Source organism: Lissotriton helveticus, chromosome 8 (assembly GCF_964261635.1).
Source record: "Lissotriton helveticus chromosome 8, aLisHel1.1, whole genome shotgun sequence".
Lineage (NCBI taxonomy): Eukaryota > Metazoa > Chordata > Amphibia > Caudata > Salamandridae > Lissotriton > Lissotriton helveticus.
The window spans coordinates 285301736-285323848 of record NC_136069.1 but is presented as its reverse complement, the minus strand read 5'-3'; the positions used below and the strand labels follow the sequence as shown (position 1 = coordinate 285323848).

At 42.8% G+C, this 22113-nt stretch overlaps 1 protein-coding gene across 1 annotated transcript in view; it reads left to right on the top strand.

Moving 5' to 3' along the window:
* Nucleotides 1-22113, top strand: part of EXPH5 (exophilin 5) — a 482109-nt gene that overhangs the window by 328567 nt on the left and 131429 nt on the right. The window contains exon 2 of the mRNA XM_078657054.1: nt 18033-18190. Coding sequence (XP_078513180.1) covers nt 18033-18190 — 158 coding nt within the window. The remainder of the gene's footprint in view (nt 1-18032; nt 18191-22113) is intronic.

Sequence of the window (22113 nt, the reverse complement as noted above, 5' to 3'; positions counted from 1 at the left end):
AAGAAACCCTGACAAAGCCAATAGATTTTGCAAAGGTTAAACCTATTGTCGTTGCCAGTGCGTGTTGCTTTTTCTCACTGCTACACTTTTCGATTCTCTCTCTCTCTCTCTCTCTCTCTCTCTCTCTCTCTCTCTCTCTCTCTCACTCTCACTCTCACTCTCACTCTCACTCTCACTCTCACTCTCACTCTCACTCTCACTCTCACTCTCACTCTCACTCTCACTCTCACTCTCACTCTCACTCTCACTCTCACTCTCACTCTCACTCTCACTCTCACTCTCACTCTCACTCTCACTCTCACTCTCACTCTCACTCTCACTCTCACTCTCACTCTCTCTCTCTCTCTCTCTTTCTCTCTCTCTTCTTCACAACTGTTCATCGCTGTTCTTTCCCTGTCTCCATCATTGTAGCCCCATTGTCTGCTCTCGCCCCCCCATCACTTCCAACCTGAGCTTGTGGAAAAATGTTATTTTTGACCTTTCGCACACATATCAAACAGTCTGAACGGGGTCCATAAATCAGTAACAAGCATTTGCAATGCAATAGGTCTAGCATTAGGAAAGTTTGAGCTATTGGTATTGTAAATGACAAATTTTGTATTTATGTGTTGGTTTTGAAAATAGCTAAATTAATAGCTTTGTCATTTACAATGCCAATAGTTTTAACTTTCGCAAATGTGACACTTGTAATGCAATATGAGTTGTATTTAAGTGACTTAGATGTATTGATATTACAAATAACAATGTCTTTTTTTAAAAATAATTAATACTTAAATAAAAGTTATTGTAATTTATAATGGCAATATCTTACACTTTTGGAAATAACTTTTGTGAATATTATGTTAAGTGTATTTAATTGTGACGAAAATCCAAGAACAGAAGGGGTGTAGAGAGAGGGTTGTGTAGAGAGAAAGAGAGAGAGAGAGGGGGGTGTAGAGAGAGGGGTGTGTAGAGAGAGAGAGAGAGGGGTGTGTAGAGAGAGAGAGAGGGGTGTGTAGAGGTGTAGAGAGAGAGAGGGGTGTGTAGAGAGAGGGAGGGGTGTAGAGAGGGAGGGGTGTAGAGAGAGAGAGGGGTGTAGAGTGAGAGGGGTGTAGAGGGAGAGGGGGGTGTAGAGAGAGAGGGGTGTAGAGAGAGAGGGGTGTAGAGAGAGAGGGGTGTGTAGAGAGAGAGAGAGAGAGGGGGGTGTGTAGAGAGAGGGGTGTAGAGAGAGAGGAGTGTAGAGAGAGAGAGAGTTTTTTTAATTTAAATCACCTTTCCTTTTTGCTATGGTTTATGCTCGTGTTCCTGTGTCCTGCTGGTTCCCTGGTGTTTGTTTGATTCTTACAGATACAGTATGGATTCCTTAACCATATGTAGGTGCGCTGCTCTAGGTTGGTAACATTGTGAGCTCTGCAGCACCCAAATAGAAGTCAAGCAAGTGCAGATGTGTTCGATAACTTAAGGATGTAGTTAGTCAAAATGAATCAACACACACAACCAACCACTTTACGTGCAGTGTAGCTTACCACTAGTTCCTGTGCTCCTAAATAGTGTTGTGAGTCAGTCACAGGATTGGCCGAACCGTTACCAGAACTTCATCAGATATGGCCCGTTATTGGCTGAGTTTTCATGCTTAAATATGACTAACAGTAACATCAGCCTTCAGAAAGATGGGGCTGCAGGCTGGCAACTCGGTGTACTTTCCATTGCTGCTAATGAAATTACAAAAATAGCCTTTGCTAGAGTTATATCGCTCTCTGAGGTTCCCCACCCCACTCCAATAATGTTGCACTTTGGACATGCAACCAACGAGAAGCATCTGCGGGATGAAAAAAGTGTCGACAGGAGAAAACAATCAAAAAATCCATTACAGATTATGTTTTTTATTTCCTAAGCCCTGAAATAGAACAAATAAAGGCAAGTTTATTTCTGTATTTAATTTGCTGGCAGATGAACAAGACACATTTTGCGGGCTCGAGTCACTCACTGACATTGGTCCAAGCAGCTGTGATTCATTCTGGGGGGTCTCTTCGGGGGCGGGGCCTGCTCTCCCAAGACTGTCTGCAGCACAGCCAGCTCGGCTCCACAGCCGTCCCTCCCGTTCTTTAGTTCCCACTCCCACCACACGCAGAGTAAACTCGTGTTTGTTTGTGGTGGAACCTGCTGCACGAGGCGCTGGGAAAAGCTGTGCTAAGCCAAGAGGCCGCGCGCCTCAGCGGGCGGTGCAGGACGGGCAACAGGTGACAGGGGTCGGGCTCCAGGCCTCACACTGCAGGCTCTGTTATCCGAGCTGCGTGATCAAACTTTGAACATTGTGCTAATCCTCTTCTCTGGTACCCATCAAAGCGCCCTTTCTCTCTCTGTTCTTCTCGGCCTTTAGGGATTTTCTTCAAAAGATACGAACACTTCTGCAAACCGCAGGGAACACAAGTCGCTTAGGTAATAGACTCTTTCCCAATACCTTCCCGGGAATGATGAATAGACCGGAAGTCAGGCAGCCCTCCTCGAGACAGAGGCGGGGCCTGACCAGAAGCAGGAAGTCGAGCGCGACCGGAGCTTCCTAGGAGGCAGGCTGCAGTGGCTGGCGCAAGGAGAGAGGAGAGCCCTGCGTGCAGCCGGCGTCCGCCCGGGAAGCCAAGGAGCGAGTGCCGGTGTCCCTGTGCCCGTTGACGCCGGAGGGAGCAGCCCCGGAGCGGGACCTGACTGGGCATGTTGTCTCCCCGGAAGAGTCCTGCGGAGTAGAAGTCCCGGTTAGTGGGGCTCCGTGCTTGCGTTTCTGGGGACAGGAGGTACTCGGAGCATGTTGAGGTCTGCGGGGGCCATGGTATTTGGAGTCCCCAGTGTGGGACTCCAACGATAGTGCCGGCATCTCTCCAGAGCCCACGAGGCTCCCCAGGGGCACTGGCTCGAAAGCAAAACTGACGACGCACAAACAGCAAGTAGCTAGGAGCGCGCTCCCGCGGTCAAAACTGCGAATAGCAAAGCGCGCGTCTGACTCTTGTCCACATTCCCAAATACGGCTCACAATAGGTTTCGAGGAGACAGCAAGCAAGCTTCGCTTGCTTGCATGTAGGCTCGACCTAATTATACTTTGACTTTGACCCAGCCTGCCGGTCCAGTATCTGCTTACGTGAGGGCTTCCCTACTGCACAGGTCCCAAATACTTGACACGTGGAGATATTTTAGAATCTGGTTCTCTTGTGTCTATTTTAATGGTCTTTCGGTTTTCTAGGAGCATTTTAATCCTCCTTGCAAAACATGCTAACCCTTCAATTTCACGTGGTTTCATTCAAATTCACAAACATGTAATATGTTTTTGCTCATACTGAGGAGTGTGTTTTTTTCTATGCCGAAAACATTCTTAAGGCTGAAAGGTGATGTGCAGGGATATTCGGCAGCGAAGGTGGATTTTAAGGTACCGAGGGGTCTATTTGCTCTGGCGTCGACTAGTGGCCATCCAGTGAGAGTGACTGTGAAGCAGCACAGCTTGTTGTGATGTTACAGGCTTTGCATTTGCAGGTTCCTTTATTGACTGTCTAGGTACATAAATCCTCTTTTGATTGATTTCACATTCTTCGCAAGCCAGTCTGGGCTGGGCACACCCCCAGCTGTGGTTACTTACCTAGTGTATATCTGATAACATGTAAAGAACCACGCCTTTCTTCAAGCTGTGCAGGGAAGCTAGGACAAAGAACTTGCTTTCACTTGTTTTAGCACGCAGCTAAATGTAGCTTTCTTTCCGATGGATAATGGATGTTGCACACGGGTGGCATATAGGGTTCATCATGTTAAAAAAATCAAATGATTTTGAGGTGAGCTGAACTCCATTATCTGTTAAAATGCATTCATGATTTTGCTCTCGTTCTCTTAATAAAACGCATTCAGTAACCTTAATGACTGTCACTGTGGTTGGCAGCGGCTAGAACTTCAGGCCGATTAAAATACATATCCATCACCACCAGAAGATATTGAGGAACTCTCTCTCCCTAAACAGGTCCAAGCATGGCAAAGAAATTGTCCTACCAGGGCTTTGAGTGTAATGTCTTACAACCCATGGTGAGGTTCTTATTTTCATAATTTTCTCACTGTGTGCTCAATCTATACATTGTCTTGCGTCTATTTCAACTAACAAATCCATTTGTGGCAACCAAAATTCACTCCTCTATCTATCCTATGTTTTGTAAATTTGCAGGTGACCCAATTAAGCCAACTCAGTAAGTTGCTTTCTGATACCATTTGGCTACACCAATATCATTCCTGTGTGTAATATTCTATCAACTACTGACACTTCATTTCTCACCAGCCAAAAATTGTCCTGCTTTTCTGTTTTTCGTTTCTCCAACTTTCCATCAGATGTTTTCGCACTTCCTGTAGTTCCGCTTATCCATTTCTACTTTCCACTCACCATAACTCCCGAAGGTACAAGACATTTAACATCCTCATCCACCAGGACAATTCATTTTTTTGTACTAGATGCGCTCACCATCCTAGGCAACCAATCAGCCATTTTATACTCTACGCCAGGATTATGCTTAACAACAGTCACAAAATCCTCCGTCCCAATAACCTACTTTCAAATTCCTGAGGACACCTGATTGTGATCTTTCTATGGAAATGTTTATTTCTGTTATTAGTGGTCTGTGACTACCTTAAAGAAAAACTCTTCAATCAAAATTCATGAATTGTATGGTTGATTGCCCAGTACATAGCAAGTGTTACTCTTGCAGTGGTTGTATCATTTTTCTCCAACCCTTTAAATGAGCACGACACAAATGCAGTAGTTTTCAGACTCCGACACTTACATCACAACTGCACTTTTCTGGCAACTACTTCACAAATACATTTGAATTCTTATCAACATTGTTTATCTGCAGAGCAGGAACAGCATTAAGATTCAGAACAATACCCCAATCCTTTCAATGAAAGCAACTGTGCACGCTAACACTGTACATATGGACATAAATCATACTTTCTGTACACCATGTTCTAATTTTATTTCAGTCAAAATATTCCCTTTCCTCGACTGGCTGCCTCAGTAGCCACACGGTTTCACATCCAGTTTCTTTTGTACGATATTGTTAACATTGATCCTATTAAGTGTTACTTTATTGACAGGATAACATCCTTAGAAATCCCAGGACTCATTGAAACTTGTGGTACAATATCCTCACATTCTTCTTTCACTTCCTGCATCTTAACTCTGTATCTTACATCCCAAAAGCAGTTCACATAGTGTCCTTCATGAATTAAATGTTTACACCAGACATTCAATGCAGGATACGCTTTGCTGTTGGCCATGTGTCCGGCATTGCCACATCCCTTTAAAATGTGATGCGTTTTGCCCTCTTGCATCTTTCTTTCTCACATCAACCTCTTGCACTCACTCTGTGCAACCTTCCTCTCTTCCTTTTGCTCTACATAAGCCGGAGCTCTCCTCTAGCTTTGTCAATATTACATCTTATCATAAGCTGGTTCCTCTCCTCTGTGCTAGCTCCAAATATGCAGGCAGAAGCTACTTTTCTTAATGCTGTGACAGTCTTCCACACTCTCTCCTTCATGTTGGACATGCATTTTAAAATGGTGAGGTTCTAATGCAGGGCTAACGTTTCTGCAAATATTTGTCAAATTTTCTCATGCAAATTTCTTATTAATTTAAAAGTTACCCCTCACCATCTAATTCAGATGAACGATCAAATATCTGCTTTCCTTTCACGGCCTTCAATGCTTTACTAAAGATGTGTTCCTTTAAGCTGTTAAGTTGGTATCCAAACTCTTGTATAATGTGTCAATACCCTTTTCAATGTTTCTCACTTAATTGGAAGTCCTTTAGGGAAATGGTCGAAGTATTGTTTTTTGCCTGGTGAGAGTATATATCATTAAGCAAACACTAAAAAGAGCAATATCTAACATGGTACCCAAGTAACCTTTGTTCATAGAAAACGCTGGTATCGAACAACATTGGTTCATTGACCACTCATGTGTCCGACAAGACAGCAGAGTGATTCTAGTTACTTGAAAATATAATTTCACGAAAAATATTGAACTTTTTAAAGTTGTACAAATCACAGTAATGGTAAATTCTTTCGTACTTCAAATCCTTTCTTTCAGTTTACAGAATAAATAACCGTTTTTGTCAGAAAAATGAAATTAACAGCAGATTTTTCCCACTGTTATAATATTTTTCTTTATTACAGGATTCGTGACAACACTTGAATTCTTCAGGAAAGTACATGTCCTAAAACACAGTGCCTATTCTATAAAAAGAGTGACACTGGTGTAAAGTAAAAGGGAACATGTAGAAAGTGAGCACGAGACTTCTTGTAGACTGTGTTTGCTCCTTCTCGTCTCGTTAGCTGTAACAACTAATGTTCATATGCCCAGTTGATGCCCAACATATTCTTTAGTGATGTTTGTGTGATTTGCTCTTGTGAAGTCAATAATGTTGTCACACTGTGGTCAGACAAAATGTAATGAGTGATGGCCGTAACGCCATTGTGCCGTAGTGCGGCAATAGTCCATGCCAGCCGTTGATGTCCTCAAGAGTGCTAACCACAACGTGTCTGTATTGTTTGCCAATGGTCACTGTTGAGGAAACAAACCATCTACAGGGATTAGCATTCCAATCACTGACATTCTGGGTTCATTGTATGAGGATCACTTGGCAGCTGATGAGAAGAGCCACAATACTTTGATGTTTGGTATTGAGAAGGCTTACTCTGCTCGCCGCAAATTTGAAGACAGATCGCAGTGCACAGTCGGATTCACAGTAGGTTTCAAAGTGGTTTATTGTATACAACACCATCCTATACACCAACAGGCCTCACAGCAGCTACCTCGAGTTATCATTTTATTTTTCCTGTTGTTACACTGCATAAAGCAGTGGGGTGACGCTCCTCTGCATTGGCGGAGGATCCGCCACTAGGCAAGCATGCAGATTTACCAATGTTAGTCAACCAAAGACGTGGGTGGCCTTGGGCACTGGGTATCTCCCTGCATAGTCCTGTGTGGGTGGAGCCCTTAACACTTTCGCTGCGGCGGCTGTTCCGCCACAGCGCTAACGGTCGCGGGGGGGGGCGCGCGGGTCACCTGCGCGGGTGACAGAACCATTCCGTCACGGCTCGCGGGTGAGCTGTGCTTGTAACGGAACGGTTCCGTCACGGCCCCGCCCGCTTAATGAAACGCGCCATGCAGGCGCGAAATGAGCACCGCGCAGGCGCGGCGAGCGGGCCGTGACGGAACCGTTCCGTCATGTATGTATGTATGTATTGCGACTTATATAGCGCACGTATCACCCGAAGGTATCAAGGCGCTTGCTTAGGGAACCCGTCCTGGTATTCCCCTGTGAGATACCCCGGCAGGGTATCCACAAGGTGAAAGCCAGGCATCCCGCCGCGAGGGGCCGTAGTGGAGATTAAGCAAGCTATTGCCCAGAGTCGCAGAGTGTGACCCCGTGAGTCGAGTAGGCACCGGAGCGAGAGAATTGTCGAGTCCGTGGAATTTTGAGCCCGAGACCCGCCGAGGCGGGGAATCGAACCCTGGTCCGCGGCCGATCTCAGCTTCCGGGTCTGCCGCCTCTCACTACTGAGCCACGCTTCACGTCATGAGCACAGCTCACCCGCGAGCCGTGACAGAACGGTTCCGTCAATAGCGTCGAAAGAGTTAATCATGGAGCTAAGCCAGCTGCAGGTGCAAACAGATCGTGGCATAGGAATCTTAATGTCCCAGCCATGCAGTTATTTTCATAGCGAGAACTAGCTCTATTAGTTACAACAATGGGATTGCAAGGTCCAGCCACCATTAGTATGGCTTGTACACCTAGCGTAGATGTGTACCTTTATGAGAATTTTGAGGGACCAGCATTATGATGCTCTGTGATTAAAGGCTAAGGAGGTAGCGGAGATCCTTCAGTCCAATGACCTTTGCCCGATATGTGTGGAAGCCATTTGGGCCTGGTATGGATGTTTAAATACCCATACCCATGTCTGTGCTGTGCAGCCTTGGACAAACAAGCCCCTCAAACGGCCCCTAATGTTCCACATGGGGGTGATCAACATCGTAGTTTCTGTATGTCCCCTATAGAAGAGTTTAGTATATGGTACTGATTTCTGGGGAGGAGCTGTGACTTGTTAGGTGGGACAGTCCCCCGACTAAAAATCCGGATATAGGAATTACATAAAAATATGGGTTGCTTGCAAGAAATGCCACACCTGGAGTATTGTCTGCTGCCATCATCATAATTTGGATTAGGAAGCCAGCATTTTACATTCCGAAAATAAGTTACCTTTGAATAAATAAAAAAATTATATTTCATTTACTAATTATTGTTTAAAATAAATAAGCCAATCATAAATAATTAATCTTTAATGCAGAAATGTTCTGAAAACCCGAGAGAGGAATAGCACAAACGTGTTAGATAGCTGCAAAAGAGAGGATGGACCCGCCTTAAGAACTTGATCGGAAAGAAGAGAGGAAAAAACAAAATTATTTCATGTAATCTTCTCTCTTCCACTAGGCCATGCTACTGGTCCATGCTCAGATGGTCCTAGAGGTCATCTGAGTCCCAGTAACCCTGACCTCAATCTTACCGTGAAAAACCAGAGTAATTTAGAAATGTAAAATGCTTACAGTCTCTCCTCTAGATCCTACGGCTACAGCAAGAAAGAAGCTACTTGTCCAGTTAATTCTGGAAACAACTGGCAAGAAAAATGTTCATCACGTCTTCTGAGTTTCAAACTGGGCAGATAGGACATAAATGGACCTAAATCGTGTAATCATATCATGCTAGCAAGATTATGGTGTGCCAGAGAACTTCCACTCATTTACACCTGCAGTTGCCCTGCAGACCCCAACGTCATACAAAAGAGACGAGACTGTATCATATTAGTTCTGGATGTTCCAGAGAGGCCAGGTAGAGTTGAACAGCCCATCTTTTCACTGCTTCCAAGGGGTTGCTTTGAGTTGACCTATAAGCTGCTGCCATTATTCTATAGCCTGGTCTTCAGCAGATCCTTGGTAACCTAAAAGTATTGCTCATTTTTAAGTGGAATGATAGGTAACTTGGGTTTCATACCCTGAGATTAAATAAAGATTAGATAGTTCTTGTATTAATCGGTATCTAAACTCTCCTTCATACAGCCATAAATGGAGAAGTGTCATCAGCAATTTGCTGGATTCAAGGACAGTCTTTTCCAGGGTGCATCATTTGCGTTGGTAGTAGATATGAAATATATCTGGAGTAGATTTCTTCAAATATTTCCCTCTAAAACTGGTAGGCATATTAGGACTCCTGAGCAGCCCAATTTTACACATTATACGGTACACTCTGATAATTTTATCCTTGCCGAATACCTGTAGTGTCTCCCCAAGTCTGCTTCATAAGAGTGTATGAATCGAGAGTTCCATCAGAAACTAGACACATTATTAAAATTTATTTCAATGGCAAAACAAACGCCTTGAATTTCCATTAAAAAACTACAGATGTTCGATTTCATTCGTACGCTATTTGAGGTACACCTGAAAGATGCTTCCTTTCCCTAGTCAGGGCTTCCTGGACCCGTAACAATTAGAAAACAAATGCATACCAAAAATATTGTTAGAATGGTTAACAAACCATATACCATAAAATCCCCGTCATGTTATGAAACAGCTTAGCCTAAACCCTCCCCTTTCTACCAAAGCTAAGCGATTATATTTAAAAGATCTCTTGGATTCTTGGCGGACCCTGTACCTTAGCATACATAGATGGATATTCTGCATCTCCGCTGACACAGCGATCTTTCTTCAGGACCTTCGCTCAGAGTGTGTTTTTAGAACACCTGTCCTCAGTTATACGACAAGACATGTTGACTCACAAACAGCAGCTGCATTCTTGTGTTAAGTCTAGGTGTTAGTGCCTGACCATAGACAACAACCAGGGGCATAGTTGTTTGACCTTGTCTATGGTGTTCAGACTAAATCCCAGAAAAAGAACAGAACACAAAATCATATGCAGGTTCTGTGTAAAAATACAGTCTGGCACAAAGTTAAGCGTCTTTATTGTAGTAAGGTGTGCAAAGGAGACGCTGTCTGCAAAGTGCAAAACTAGGCTAACATAGAGAAGAAGACAATGGGCCGTGCAGGAAACACACGACACTCATGCAGTAAAACTCCTCATCCACTGTTTATTGATGTTTTATTCTCCACTGAAGATTTGTTTTGAAATATTGTATGTTTAACTTTCCTTCTGTTCCCCTTACAGTGGTTATCTAATTTTGTACGAGTATATTCAGTGTACCTGCCTACTCCGGCATATATTCACATTACTGTTTTTCTTCGATTCCTTTGCACAACACCCGATAAAATTCTTTGAAATTAAAAAAAGAGTGTATGAATCATATTATGCCCTTCGATGTGATCTCCACTTTTTTTGGTACTTAATTTACATGGGAGTTCTAGTTCATTTGTAGACCAGTGCCAAATGCTCAGATTAGGGAAACTTGCAACCTTTTTATGTGTTGACCTACTAGCTAAAACTCCTTACTTTGTTTTTTTGTCAACTAACCATATGAGGCCTCAAGAAGTAGAGTGACTAATCTAGCAAAGTGTTTACAACAGACAAAAGGTAGCCTAGGCAATATAAAAAAAACAGCGATTACTTGGAAAAAGGCAAGCTAACCCAGCTATAGGGGATGTCCTGATCAATCCTGCATACAAGCAATGCAGAACCCCAGATGCCAATTTAAAGCCCTCGTTCTAATAGTGAATAATGGAAAAGATCAAGGGATGTTTAGGAAGCGTAGGACATGATAAAAGAGCATATGAACTATTTCAATGAGATTGAAAGACTAACGATAGAAACTGAAGGAGGAAAGGATGGTCAGTAATGACTAGATTGCATTTTGTAAGCTAGTCACTTTATCACTGTCTTTGCCTGAGTCGAAGGCTTTGATAATGATGGGACAGGTAATTCCTTTTTGGGTGCAATTGCCTGTTTATCCAAAACAGGATTACAGTGCGGGTACAAATCGAGGGAGTTTGGTATCACAAGGCTGCATCCCAAGTGGTTTCCATTTCAATCTGCCTCCCCCCACCATAAAGACATGTGTAACAGATATGATTCTTTCTTATGGCAACTTTTCAGTTTCTTGTTGGATAGTCTGTGGTTCCACCAAAGCATAAGAATGCACATTTCCACGATTTCTGGGATGTTGTTCCTGTACCAGAAGCAAGCTCTGGCTTGCTAGTCCAGACTGCCAGTTACTCTCACTTGCTGGCTGCCACAAACCTTAAATTCTTGCTTCAAATGACTATTTGGGTTGTTTGGCTTGTTCCTTCTAAAATAAAATATGCATTTCAAATTAGCACAGCTTATTCTGAATTTTCAGTAAAACTCTTCTATTTTGATCCTTCTATTACATAGTGACATTCTATTTTATCTCCTGTTGTCCATCCACTATCTAATGCTCTTCCAAGAGTTTCTTCCACATTTAAATGGGAGCGGAAAGTCGGATTTGTTTCAAGTAATTCATAGGTAGTCTTCTCTTCAACATGTTCCTTTATAAGCTTTTGGTAGTACTCTGTGTCCACATCTACTTTACTATAGCACTGCCTTTATTTGCTCTCTTTATAGTGATTTCTGTTTTTTGTAATATTATCCAGACACCTCGTTTATTGATTGTTAGATTCTGGGTTCTTGGTGATAATTCCTTTCAAGTAGTTTCTGTGCCCTACAATACTGTCTTATGTGTCTCCCATATCTATACTGCCCACTCCTAAAAAGATAATAAAAGGTTTGCCATCCAGCAACTGTCTAGTTCTATTAAGGCATATGGTTGTCTTTAAGGCTTTAAGGCATTCTTGGCTGAGCCTGAGGGACGAAAATTAGCTTGGTATCCATCCTTAATGATCGTAGGAGACTCTTGGACATTACCAGTATCATAGCGAGATTTGTGTTTGGTCGTCGGCTGCTATTGACATGTCATACACTGTTTTGAAATTTCGCCTCTCCGAAGCAGGCATCTGCATTAAGGCTATAGACTGTGTCACTGCCATTAATTCCATCTACTCGCAGATGGCCTCCCTCCCTCTCTCCTTTTTTCTATTGTCCTTATCACCAGTTACTTTTGATACATCCATCCTTTTGCCTGCTTAATTTACTCTTTTGAGCTCAGCGTTTACACATAGACTGATGACACAGAGATCTGCTCCATAAGGATGCGCACCTTTGTTGTTGTATGGCTTCTGTCTGACAATTGATGAACCAGAATTTACTGAAATTAGATTCGGGCAAAACAGAGGTGATCGGCAGCTCCCTCACCAATCTGACCATCTTCATTTTCACCAACTACAATGTGCTCCAAAGGGCATCAGTGAAAAGCCTGGTCTTTTGGATCATTATAGAACATTACGGTTTTCTTGTCCAGGCAAAAGAAGAATCAGTAGTAGCAGCCTGACTTAATGGCTGGAACTCTTTCACCTGGTCTAGCAGCTATTCTTTCCATCATGTACAGCTGTTACAAAAGATTTCCATGCACCGCCTTTGAAGTAACTAATAGAGATCTTATTTCCCACTCAGTCTCTACACTGATTGTCTCTTGCCATAAATCCTGTTGCAGGTCAATATGGCTCACGAGGGATTAAGCCTAAAACATCTCTGATATAAATTAAATTTTTATATTCCTGTTAGAATTCTAGGCTATATAGATAGATAGTGCTGAGCAGATCTCAGTTTGCAAAGCTAGACTTGGAGGTGTCTTTCTTTAATGTCTCGATCTTTGCCCCTTTTTGGAATACTTTGCCATTGTGAGAAGTTTTACCGGCAACCTGCCATTCAGAAAAGCCTGAATATCCGGAGCAGGAACTGTAACTAGTGGTCTCTTCGTGTATTTTCTCATTTTTGTTTTTGCACAAATACACGAGCAATAGCATCACCTGTATGACCAATATTTTTTTTATTCTGTCATTGTATGCAGTGTTTTCATTGTGCATACTCTGTCTGACCCTTGAACATGTTATAAGTGTAGTAGGTTTTAATTGGTCCCTTGAATTTAGAGCTGACTAGGTGATATGCTAATGCTTATATGTAGTGCATGTGAACATTAATATTTTTTTTTAGTGATATAGACACTTTAATGTGACTAACAGAAAGGATCTAGTTTTAACCAATCGGGCTGTGGTTAAGTTGGTCCGAACTTTTTGAAAACGCTTAAAGGATGTGTGGTTACAATACAGGAAATAACACCTTTTAATCATATTTGAGGATCTTAATTCGCTAAAAAAACAAATTATTAATGTGCTTCCATTTTGCCAAGTTCTAATTAGGAGGGTTAGACAGTGTCTATCCAAGGCAAGACTGCAAATACCTCAACGCAGACCGTAAGGTGTATAGTGTGCTGCAAAAAATAATTGTCTGCACTGTTTCTTTTGGGTGTAAAACACTTTTTAGTTTATTTACCTTTAAAATAGAACTAAATATACTGGTAACAAAGTCTTCTAAACCAAAACTTTATTTTCAAAAGATCTGTTACCCCTTAGTTGCCGCCTTCAAAAGAGTGTCACTTGTCGCCACATCACAGCTTTAATAAATGTCTTGCTTTCAGTTTCAACCTTCCACACCACTTACCAATAAATGACACTATACCTTTGCTAAACGTGATGCACCATATAAATACATATTCAACGTGACTGAGATGAATCTCTTGTTGGATCTACAAGCAGGAGGTCTCTCTCGTGCCCCGGCTCTTTTCGTCTTCACTTTCATCCAGCACCATCTTTCCAGTCACACCTGACCGTCCTCTTGTATTACCTCAGCACACCAAGTGAATGCCTTTGTTTTCTTAACACTAATGGGTGAAATTCAGGTAATTCACTTGTAGTACTATTTATCTAAGGAGGGGAGGTTCATTTACTGAAGCCAAACAGCTTGTGGATCCAACTATTTCTCTCTAGAGAAGCCTCAGATTAACTCTTAAATAATAGTCACCACAGGGCTATGTGTATGGAGGCTTCTTTCGGGGTTAGCTGCCTAATTTGTGGGTCTGAACCTCCACTATTTCTCTGCTTCATTCCTGACTCCTACCTCTTTAGTCTCCTACCACTAACTAATGTATTCTCTTCACCACCGCATCACAATTCTTTTCCTTACTTCACGTGCTCTTCTGCTCTGGCTGGTACAAGAAACGGTTTTATGTTGGGATCATGCATGCAATTGCCACACACCTCTTAACAACACAGTCTGAACCACGAATGCGTCTTGACAACGCATTCCTTTCCCACACACATTGTTACAGTGACTTGCCTTAGGGAAAGCACTGGACTTTGGAATAGTACAATTTACTATTCTAACTCCAGTCTGTGCAACAGTATGGAAAGTGTTGGACTTGAAGTCCAAATTCAGTCCAACAATTCTTTCCCGAAGGCAAGTTGTCTTGCGTGGTAAAGGAATGCGTTGTAATGATGCATTTGTGGTCTGGACCGCGCTGTAAAAGCACAGCTTGGTTTGAGTCACCTTGTAAAAGGCTGAGTCCCCAAGAAACATCTACCCCTACAGTACTCACACACACATCTGCCATACAGACCATTTAAAAAGAAAGCTAATAATATCAGGAGACTTACAACTCCCAATCGGCGCACACGCCAATGGTGCAGTGATGGCTGCACCAGCATTTCTCCTGTTATAAACACTTCTACTCCTATGCAGATACAATCATTGTAGCCCTGGGCTTTACTTATAGAATTATAGATGGGTAACCATGACTAATGAGGTTTATCACCGTGGGGTTCTGAGTGACATCAAATGGACCATGAGAGTGAAGCTCGAGCTGACTAGGATGTTACTTTGAAACCTGAGGTTAAAATCACCCCGTTATTCACTCATGACCTATGTATAATTTTATGGTTTGTATAACCCCCAAGTCATCTGCCCCTTCTTCTAGCTGCTACACAGGGGCCGATGGTTAATGGGAAGCCATTTAGAACATGGCTTCTCTTCCCTGTCCCAAATATAATTAAAACTCCCCACCAGCCACCCAACCTACCACACTCTATACCATCCTGTCCCCCTCCCCTCCTGACACTTTGCCCTCTGCCCTCCCTCAGAGCAGAGAGTCAGTGAGAGGCTCTCAGATAGGCCTGAGGGAGCAGCCTGGAATTCCTTCATGACATAGCAACTGTTGTTGTTGACTCCCTTCTCTGCTCAGTCTCTGTCTGACTGCATGTCTTTCCATTTTAGTTTTTCAGTTTTATTCTATAAACTGTCCTCCACATATATACAATTGTGTGGCTTTAATGTCTATTCTATACAAAGCTTTCTAGTGGTCTATAATATAGGGTGGGCTGCATTAACTGCAGAAATGTGAGTTGTACAAAAGTGCAGGTCTGCTTGCAGAGAAGCAGTGGATATGCTCATCTACAGCACAGCATCTATAGATATGGACTTGTGCAGACCTGTTCTTTCTTGTGCATAGGAGTCGTGTAATGATTATTTATGGTAACCTATTAATAATCACCCTGGCAATAATCAGTGATTCTAACAGCTTAGTGCCACATCACTGATTCAGGACACAAGCTCTCTGCAGCTAGTCAAGTGCCAACAAACTTGAGCAATTTATCATGAAGTCATCATTTCAAAGGCTCTAAATCCTAACTTCTTCCTCAAGTTACCAGTAAATGTAGCATGAATGGTTTTCTGGAAGCCTGTGCAGTAGTCTTGTTTGTGTTTTACATGGAAGGTAGCGGCTTGGAGCATCATTACTGCAGCTTACGGCATTCGTCATTTTAGATGGGTAGGCTGGTTTTATATTGCTTGTTTCATACCACTCCGAGACAATATTCATTCACATATTGATTAACATTTTATAATTGCTGATTTGTATTTTTTCGATGAAATGTTATTGTTTTTTTAAGTTAAAAGAAACTCAGGCATTAACGACATGGTCTGGACAATCAGTAACTTTTTGTCCTCTCCCTATGTGACCCCCTAGCTGGATGAGACATCTAGACAAAACCTTTCCATTAAAGGATTATTGTTGCATTAACTTCAGCATAGTAGTTGAAGGCATTGTATAGCTCAGCTTAATCAATCATTAACAAGTTGCAGGAATTTGTCATTTTGAACGAGTATATAAAACCTATGCCTTTCTTACAGTTTATTACTCATATTTATTTCCCAAGTCAGAAATTGTTTACACAGCCAACAGCGTCCAAAGTTTACCAGGCCAGTCTTACATAGTCGCAATAACTGCAGATTTTCATCTCTGTCTGCCTTTGTTTTAAAGATAAAATAGCTTAATTGTCTGAGCACCCTCTCGGAGGCCTGATGGTCGTAGGTCTGAACGTCGGCTTGTCCGACTCAGCCTTTCAATGATTTGAGTACCATGGAAATGGGCATTAATAGCGCCTAGAAACAGGAATGGTTGTAGTGTGTGCATTATGTGTTGTATTAAAGACCCACATTACGCAACTTCATATCCGTATTTAAATGGTTAATCAAAATTTAGTAATTGCAGGTGGATATGAAAATTGATTTTTAGAACCTGTTGGTGTTCAGCTTATCAATATGAATTTGATGTTGGGATTTCACAAAGTCATCACAGGGACGTTTTACAGCTCTCGGCCCATTATGACCCACAGCTTAACAAAATGCACAAAACAAAACTGCGGATCACATGATGAAGTTGCTGATGTGCAATTGTACAATAACCCCGCCTTGATGTGACAGCAACTGCACTATGCGAAAACAAACTAATTGGAATAAATTGTGGTGTGGGAGTAAATTTTTAGAAAATATTCAGCATTTTCAAACATTGTACCAATTGGAAATAGTTAGCTCACAAGTAATCAATAAAATACCAGTAGAAACCTATTGATAACCTCGAAAATACGATTAAAATGTAGCTACTGTAATGTCAACTTCTCTCAAATATTTTTGTCTAAAGCATTTTTTTCTTGCTGTAACTTTTTCATCTTACATTTTGTCTTTCTCCAGCGAAATTTATTTTTCTGTCTCCTTTTTTTCTGACATATGCTTTAATTGCCAACTTTCTTCTGGATGGAAATCTCTGAGCTCTCATTCCTACTTATGTCTCACACTTGGAGGTTTAGCTACTATATACCTTCCTCCTCAAAACCCTGTCTTCCCACTCTACCTTTCGAATTCAGGTTCCCCACATTTATAATCTTGTCATTTTTGAGAAGGTATTGTCTCTGCTGCCTGTTTGAAGTCTCAGATCCTACCGCTGCAATTCACCCGAAGGTCGGCAGTGTACTGTACCCCACCACCTAGATTCGTCAAAGCGGCCCATCATTTCCTTCTATTTCTTTATCATTTCCTTCTGTTTGTCTTTATCATTTCCTTCTGTTTGTCGTCTTCCTTTAGCAGTTCTGGTGCATGGATGTTTGTCTTTATAAAGAGTGACAAATTGCTGTCCCCTTACCTAAGAATGAGGCCAGATTTGGTGCAAATGAAGCCTTCTGATACCCTTACAACTGGTCCTTTAGACCGCTGGCTAATATTGCTTTGCTGTAGAACCAATCCATCTCCACTTCCACCTCTGCTGGCCTGGAGTGTCTCTCTTTCTATGCACCTGCATCATCTTGGTGATTTACTTTACACTGAAGGTCCCTCGGCTTGTCTTGTTCATCTCCTGGAAATCCTGCTTTCTCTCGCCTAGACTCTTCTTCGAACCTTTAGATAATTCTAGAGGTCTCTTTTACCATGTGACTGCTTTTCCCCTGTGTGTCTTTGCAATGTATCATTCTAGGCCTTCGTTCGTCCCTATGCCAGCCTTACTCAAGTTGCCCCCTCTTCTCTCTGCCTTCCTCACCAGAGGAGGTCTCAATCGCTCTCTTTTGATGCCATTCCATTCTTTTTCCTCTAAAAGCCATTCTCGTGGAAGGTTCAGGTCGACCCGCTCTGGATAACTTGTATAGATCTCGATCTCTGCCCAATTTTATTTTGCGCTTCTTTATCCATTCGGTGGTCTTATATTAAATAATTCTCCCTTCCCTAATGCTATTGTTAAGATTTCTGCATCAACATGATCATACATTTAAATGATTGTGATGTTTAATTTCAGTAAACTTCAGAATGCAAAAAGAGACATAAAATGGCTCCACGGAGTGACGGGAGAATGGTTTGAGGAGATTCAGAGGAAGAAATTTAGGAATGACCCAGATGTGAGCAGCATTGTAAAGCAACCCCTGACATATCGGCTGAAGAAGACCAACAAAAATGGTGAGTCTGAAAAAGATTTGGAAACTGGTCTCTAACTTCACCTGGGTGGGTCTCCCCAAAAAATGAAATGTATAGAAATGGCCTCCATTTTACCTCCACACAGATGCCTCAAGACGGGAATTTGGGTGTCATGAGAAAGCACTGCAGTAAAAGGTTATTAGTTTCATGTTTAGACTTATGTTTGAGTCCTCTCCATAATGTGTGCTGCACAGGGATGGTGGCAGTTTTTATATTGAGTGTTTGTCGTTTTTAAATCTTCTCTAGATGGAGCTTATCTTGTTGTTCTTCATTCACCGGATGCCCAGTTTTGTTTGGTGAATGTTCCAATATTCAGAAATCCATGCTCTCTAGTTTTTGTATTTGTGGTAGGGCAAATTAGACAACTGGTTATTCTGTTTTTGGAAAGATTTGGCTTTTGCCTGTGTTTAAAAATGTTCAAGTCAGTGGGTGACCTCTGTAGCATGTTTATGTAAGATATAACCCTGTCCCTCAAACCAATTTGTAGTGTGGCCAAGTTTGTCTATTTGGCAGGAAGGCAGTGCCCAAGGGTGTGCCACTTTGGTGTGGTTGAGTATCTTACCACTACCAAAAATTATTAAGTTACTCATTTAATTATACATTTTACTTTATTGAAATCTCAGTTGATGTGTTCTCCTGCCATCTCTATAAAAATAAACATGTTGGTGCAGTAGCTCGTCAGGTATTAAAGTTCCAGGTGCATCTGCTGTCAGATTTCGGTTGTCCAGAACCTCTTCTATTTGTTATGTGCAGTTCTCATTCTAGTGTGAGCGGTACTTATTTGGTCCTATACTGTTTTGTTCAAATATTGCTATTAGATTAATTCTTAGGTTTTTCGTTTGTGTTGTAGTCTGTCTCCTATGGTGGTTTGTGTCCAACGGAAGTTAAATTGTTTGCATGTTATTTCGTACACAAATGAAGTAATTTGCTTAAAGTTATTTTCGAAATGGTAGAAACGAATTCATATGATGTCTTTTTTAACCAAAATTGCCCATTTCATGGTTTTTACAAGTGTGTAAATGCCATTAATCTTGAAAATTGGTTATCTACTTGGCATATAGGACTGTCTAAGGGAGAGCCGACTTGGTGTGGTAGGATGTTTTTTTTCTCCACCTCAAATTATTAAATTGCCAATTTTACTATACATTTTAGTTCACTCAAATCTCGGTTGATTGCTGTGTTTTCTGTCTAACGAACGTTAAATTGTATATATGTTATTTCATACTTGAATTAATTAATTTGCTTTCAATTAGTTTCCAAATGCTAGAAACTAATTCATTGTTTGTACTTTTTTTTAACCAAAATTTCCCTTCTCATAGGTTTTTTAGGTCGAGCTTTGACAGCGCATGCGCTGTCTCTCAATCTGTTGTATACATTACTGGGCTGACAGAACGCCCATTGGCTTTTTATTGGTGACTATGATTGTCCTTTCAAAAGGCTTGCCTTGTCCTTTCAAAAGGCTTGGCTGCGATTGGTCACTATCCCGTCTTCGTCTCTCGTTATCCTCCTTTGCTTCCTCCCAGAAACAGCGCCTAACTTAGGCTATCCTCCTGTTTTTATCTTGATCCTTTTGTTTTCAGGGAATATTTTTTTTTTTATTGTTATTTATTTATTTATAGAGTTTTATATAGATACGACGGAGAGACGAAGGCAAAGTCTGCCCAAGGTCCGGATGGGTAGGTGACGGCCCATCTCCTCTTCAGCTATCAGGTAGCTCCACCGGGCATCGGTCAAATAGCTAGGTCTCAACAGAAACACATTAAAGGGATAGAAGGCAAGAACAAGGGAGCGGGAAGAGGGTAGGGTTAAAGGGTAGGAGGGGGGTACGACAGAGAAACGAAGGTACGTCTGCCCAATGTCCGGCTGGGTAGGTGACGGCCGAGGGGGGATCCACAGCCCGTCGATGACCAGATCTATTGTCCATGAGTGGTAGAGCATCATGGAGAGACCAACTGAGGCGGCCAACTTTAGGTCAGGCAGGGGGGTTGTGGCCTTGGTGTTAAGTTAAGTCTTGAAGTCCGTCAGGTACGCTAACAGGTCTTCCTTGCTCAGCGCCATACCAGATTCAACACTCTCCTGGTCACCCACCTGTTTTTTTCTCCGCCGGTGTGAAGTAGTTTGACACATTGTTTACGGCTATTTTAGGTGGCTTAGATGCGATCACTGCCCACCGCCAGGGAGTCCCGGGCCGCTCAGATCTCTAGGGTATCCCCAGGCGCGGTGCATCCATTGGGGCCTGGGGCATAGCCCCCCGCCCGCAGCTCCCTCGGCATCTTTGAACTTAAGTAAACTGATTCAGTTTACTTAAGTTCAAAGACGCCGAGGGAGAACTGACAATCATGTCAGTCAGCATGACGTCGGCCTGCCCACCCCCTTCTAAGACTGAAGGGGGTGGGCGGTCTGGCTTCATGTTGACTGACATTTTGTCAGACTAGTGGGGCCTCAACAGGCAGCAGCACAACACAAGTGCGCATGAGTGGGGACGGAGGGCGAATTTTCGCATGCGGACTTGTGTTTTGACTTGTTTGCTCATGCCCATTGCGCATGCCCATTAGGATCAGGAGCAAAGGGGCTTGACTTTTGACAGGTAACGCATTGTATTTTAAAATGTATATAGCGCTTACTACGTCTCGGTCGCTGCTGAAGCGTATGCCTTAGCAGGTAACCCGCTACACCCTATAGGGTGTGATTGGAACTGGTACTGAGAGGTATTGGGAGTAGAAGACGTGGAGCACGAGCTGGGGGGCAGGAGATATGTGGCAAAAGCTGGGAAGACATTTCCAACAAGTGCTGCATGTTGGCGCTACATAAAAAGCGCTTGGAATTGGCACTGTGCGGCAAGAGCTGAGTGTTGGCCACAATATCTGTAGCTGTGTTTAGGCGCTGGGCAACACTAGCTGTGTGTTGATGCTGGGTGTCAAGAGTTATGTGCTGGCGACGGATGACAAGAGGTGCGTGATGCCACTGGGTGCCAAGAGTGGTGTGTTTGAGCTAGGTGACAAGGGCTTGTGTAGGCGCTGGGTGAGAAAAGCTGCGGGGCAGAAGATGTGTATGTGCTCGGCGGAGAGCACAGAGCCGGCCGATATTTGATTACGGCTTGACTCACCGATAATAGGATTTCAAAGGCATTCAGATGATAACTTGTCATTGTCAGTGCAGGCATTCCGAGGGAGTCCGATGGCCAGTTACTGTAAGAGAAAGGGGCATGGCTCTCTGAATATGGACACGCTGTATTTAGTGATGCAGGCACAGTCTAGCAGAAGCTACAGTGGGCGGTACAAAGGGCTTTCGGCAGAACACATCGCATTAATGTGGTAGGCGCCATGGCGAAATCAAAGAGAGGGTCTCTCTAGGACAGAAATGAACAAGCGATACAAGGGACATTGGGTTACTTTCCGGAAGAAAGAAAGAAGCAAGAAAAAATTACATGTTACATCGAGCATAGAGATGGATGGAAAACATTTGTGGAGGAAAGGTAGCCACACCACTTTCAAATGTCACCAGCCACCACTGGGTATCCCTCTCCGTGTTGTGGGGATCAGTTGCGCTTGTAGAGAGGTGACTCTATTGTGTGCCTAGGTCTTTCTTGGAGTCTGCCTAAGTCCTTCTTGGAGCCTGAAATGGTGGGTCTCCTCAAGGTAGAACTTAGCAGTGGCTCATGTCGGCCATTTTAGGGTCCGGCAAGGGCTGCATGTGTTACTGTGTCTCACTGTACCTGGGCCTTCTTCAAATCCTTCTAAGACCTTTCAGGGTGCCTTAATAAAGCTCTACCTTTCCCCCAGGCACTTCGGGGGTGTCCCCTGTGATATCTCGCATGTGGGGGTTCAGACTGCCATTTTGGGGTCAGGTGGGCTGAAATGAGCCCTGTTCCTCTCTCCCTGCAGCCGTTTTCTTGGTCCCATCTC